General features: G+C 48.1%; 1 protein-coding gene across 1 annotated transcript in view; it reads left to right on the top strand.

The window, feature by feature from the left end:
• Positions 1-964, top strand: part of POU2AF1 (POU class 2 associating factor 1) — a 24,775-nt gene extending 23,811 nt beyond the window's left edge. The window contains exon 5 of the mRNA XM_003794722.1: positions 480-964. Coding sequence (XP_003794770.1) covers positions 480-794 — 315 coding nt within the window. The 3' untranslated portion in view covers positions 795-964. The remainder of the gene's footprint in view (positions 1-479) is intronic.
• Positions 965-3,882: the final 2,918 nt, after the last annotated feature.

Below are 3,882 nucleotides of genomic sequence, written 5' to 3'. Positions count from 1 at the left end.
TTTTTTTTTGGCCAGGGCCAGGTTTGAACCCACCACCTCCAGTATATGGGGCTGGCGCCCTACTCCTTTGAGCCACAGGCGCTGCCCCATTTTCATAGATTTTTAAGATCTATTTTCCACGTTTTGAGATCTCTGAAAGAGGGATGCATTTTGCATTCAGTGAAACCTAGAAAATCCTCTTTAATTTGCTCAGCCCTATGACTTCATCACTATTTACACCATGTTTCATAGATGAGAAAGTGAGGCTTTGGAGTGGGAAGTAGTGTGAGCCAGAGCAGGCAGCTAGTAAGTGACCATGAGGGCTACAGGGGACATTTGTCTGTCTTCTCCCTTGCGGGAGACTTGGAACAGGAGGAGAGGTGCCCCCAGAAGTGAGAAGCCAGCAAAGGGCAGGGTTGGGGGGGATGGAGGCTCCTCTGAGGGCAAAGATGGGGAAGAGCCAGGCTGCTAACTCTTGTCCCCCTGTTTCTCCACTGCAGACGAGAGGCTCTGGCACACCCACGGTGGGGCCCCCGCTGGAGGGCCCGGAGCACCAGGCACCCCTCACCTATTTCCCGTGGCCCCAGCCCCTTTCCACGCTGCCCACCTCCACGCTGCAGTACCAGCCTCCGGCCCCAGCTCTGCCCGGGCCCCAGTTTGTCCAGCTCCCCATCTCTATTTCTGAGCCAGTCCTTCAGGACATGGAAGACCCCAGGAGAGCCTCCAGCTCCCTGACCATCGACAAGCTGCTCTTGGAGGAAGAGGATAGCGACGCCTACGCGCTCAACCACACGCTCTCTGTGGAAGGCTTTTAGGGCTGGCTTCTCCACGAGAGTCCTGTTCCCTGAAACTGGGTTTTAAAAATTAGCCTGGCATTGAGCCCCTAGTTCATATCTGTGTGAAGTAACCATTTCAATAGCAACATTTTCTGCCCCAAAGTAGAACTGCAGACTGACCTTTCTTCCTTCTCTCTTTCCCTCCCTCCTTCTTCCCTTCCTTCTTTCTTTTTTGTTTTTTTGAGACAGAGAATTACTATGTCGCCCTCTGTAGAGTGCTGTGGCATCACAGCTCACAGAAACCTCCAACTCTTACGCTTTAAGTGATTGTCTCGCCTCAGCCTCCCAAGTAGCTGGGACTACAGGTGCCCGCCACAACACTCAGCTATTTTTTGGTTGCAGTTGTCCTTGTTGTTTAGCAGGCCCGGACCAGGCTGGATCCTGCCAGCCCTGGTGTATGGGGCCGGCACCCCAACCACTGAGCTACGGTTGCCCAGCCAGCTTGCTCTTTCTTATTTCTTTTTCTAGTTCTGTTCTTTTTGGGGAGTGAATTAGAGAAATTTTAGAGATAACATTTTATACCAAATGCGGCCACGTCGGAGGCCCAGCCAGCTTTCATTTCTGTCTGTTTTGTTCCTCCAAGAAGGCTCCTTCTCTCCAGTGCCCGCTGAGCTGTCTTAGGGCCAGTCACACCCTCCGCCATTCTGAGAGGTATAGAATGGCCGGTGGGAAGACTGGCCAGCACCTCCTGAGAGTGAGCAGGGCGGCCCCAATGCCAGGGTCCCCGGGCTGTCCCTCCTTTGTTTGCTCTTCTCAGTGCTGGCCAGAGACAGCTTAGGCAGCAAAATCTCAAGGCCTGGGGCTCAGCCTGGTGATGGGTGGGGGGGAGGGGGCAGGAGCTTCAGGGTTGGTAGGGGAGGGGTGGGGACATGCTGTGTGTCTGTGGTTGGAGAGGGGATGTTGGGGGGAAGCTTGGGTTTCATGGGGAGAAGAAGTCTGATAGATGATTTAGGTCCAGATTACTTGGTAATTAAAAAGGACAGTAAACTTCAGAGAATCTTTGCTTTAACAGTTGACTTTGGTGTGCTTCTCAAGAATACTTTCAAGGCAAGCTGAGCTGATGTTAAAAAAATTGAACAGGGAGGCACCTGTGGCTCAAAGGAGTAGGGCGCCAGCCCCGTATACCGGAGGTGGCAGGTTCAAACCCAGCTCCGGCCAAAAAGAAAAAAAAAAAGGAACAAACAGGATTTTTTTCTTTTTTCTTTTTTTTTTTTTAGAGACAGAGTCTCACTTTGTCACTCTTGGTAGAGTGGTGTCACAGCTCACATTAATCTCCAGCTCTTGGGCTTAGGTGATTTTCTTTTCTTTTTTTTTTTTTTTTTTTTTTGAGACAGAGCCTCAAGCTATCCCCCTGGGTAGAGTGCCGTGGCATCACAGCTCACAGCAACCTCCAACTCCTGGGCTCAAGCGAGTCTCCTGCCTCTGCCTCCCAAGTAGCTGGGACTACAGGCGCCTGCCACAATGCCCAGCCATTTTTTGGTTGCAGCCATCATTGTTGTTTGGCGGGCCTGGGCTGGGGATTCGAACCCGCCACCTTAGGTGTATGTGGCTGGCGCCTTAGCCGATTGAACCACAGGCGCCAAGCCTAGGTGATTTTCTTGTCTCAGCCTCCTGAATAGCTGGGACTACAGGCACCCACCACAACTCCCGGCTATTTTTTGTTGCAGTTTGGTCAGGGCTGGGCTCAAACCCGCCACCCTCGGTATATAGGGCCAGTACCCTACTCACTGAGCCACAGGTGCCACCCAGCAGGATTTTTTTCTTCTGGGAAGATGCCCAGTAATGGGATTGCAGGATCAAATGGGAGGTGTAATTTGAGTTCTTTGAGGGTTCTCCATACTTACTTCCAAAAGGCTGATGTTAGTTTGCAATCCCAGTTCTCTCTGCATCAGCACCTGCAGCTTTGAGACTTTGTGATGTGGGCTATTTTCCTTGGGGTTAGGTGCTATCTCGGGGTGGCTTTGATTTGCATTTCTCTGATAATCAGGGAGCATTTTTAGAGCACTTCTTTCAAACATTTGTTGGCCATTCCTCTGTCTTCATCAGACAGGGTCCTGTTGATCACTTGCCCAGTGGTAGGTGGGATTGTTTACTCTATTTCTGCTATGAATTTGAGTTCTCTGTAGATTCTAGGTATCAACCCTTTGTTGATATCTTTTCCCATTCTGAAATTTGTCTTTTTGGTTTACTTGTTTTATCCTTAGCTGTGCAGAAGCTTTTTAGCTTAATTAAGTCCCATTTGTTAATTTTTGTTGTTGCGATGGCCGCTGAAGTCTTTGTCATAAAATTTTGCCCAACACCATCAAGAGTTTTCTCTAAGATTTTTATTGTTTTGTGTCTTAGACTTAAGTCTCTTATCTATCTTGAGTCAAGTTTTGTAAGGGGTGAAAGCTGTGAGTGGAGTTTCAGTCTTTTACATGTGGTTATCCAGTTCTCCCAGCACCGATTGTTACATACGGCTTCTTTTCCCCACTGTCTGCTTTTGTTTAGTTTATCAAAGGTCAGATGGCAACTAGAGACTGGTTTCATCACCAGGAAATTTGCACTAGACCAGTGGTTTTTGACCTTCCTAATGCCTCCTAATGCCGCGACCCTTTAATACAGTTCCTCCGATTGTGGTCACCCCAATCATAAAATTATTTTCTTTGCTACTTCATAACTGTAATTTTGCTACTGTTATGAATCATAATGTAAATATCTGACACGTGGGATATATTTTCATTGTTACAAAGGGGTTGCGACCCACAGGGGTTGAGAACCGCTGCACTAGACTGTTTCTCACAGCTCAATTTACAATTGCCAATTGCCGAAAGTTGGAAATAGCCTAAATGCCCACCAACCCAGGAATGGATTAACAGGCTGTGGTATATGTATGTTATGGAATACTATTTAGCCATTAAAAAGATAAAAAAAAGATGTAGACTTTACATCTTTTGTATTAACCTGGATTGAGGTGGAACCCATTCTTCTTAGTAAAGCATCACAAGAATGGAGAAGCAAGAATCCAATGTACTCAATTCTAATATGAAGCCAGCCCGTGAATTAATACAAAGTGGGGAGGGGAGGG

The sequence above is a fragment of the Otolemur garnettii genome, unplaced genomic scaffold (assembly GCF_000181295.1).
Source record: "Otolemur garnettii isolate 467f Iridium unplaced genomic scaffold, OtoGar3 scaffold00086, whole genome shotgun sequence".
NCBI classification, from domain to species: domain Eukaryota; kingdom Metazoa; phylum Chordata; class Mammalia; order Primates; family Galagidae; genus Otolemur; species Otolemur garnettii.
This window is presented reverse-complemented; position numbering and strand designations above follow the sequence as displayed.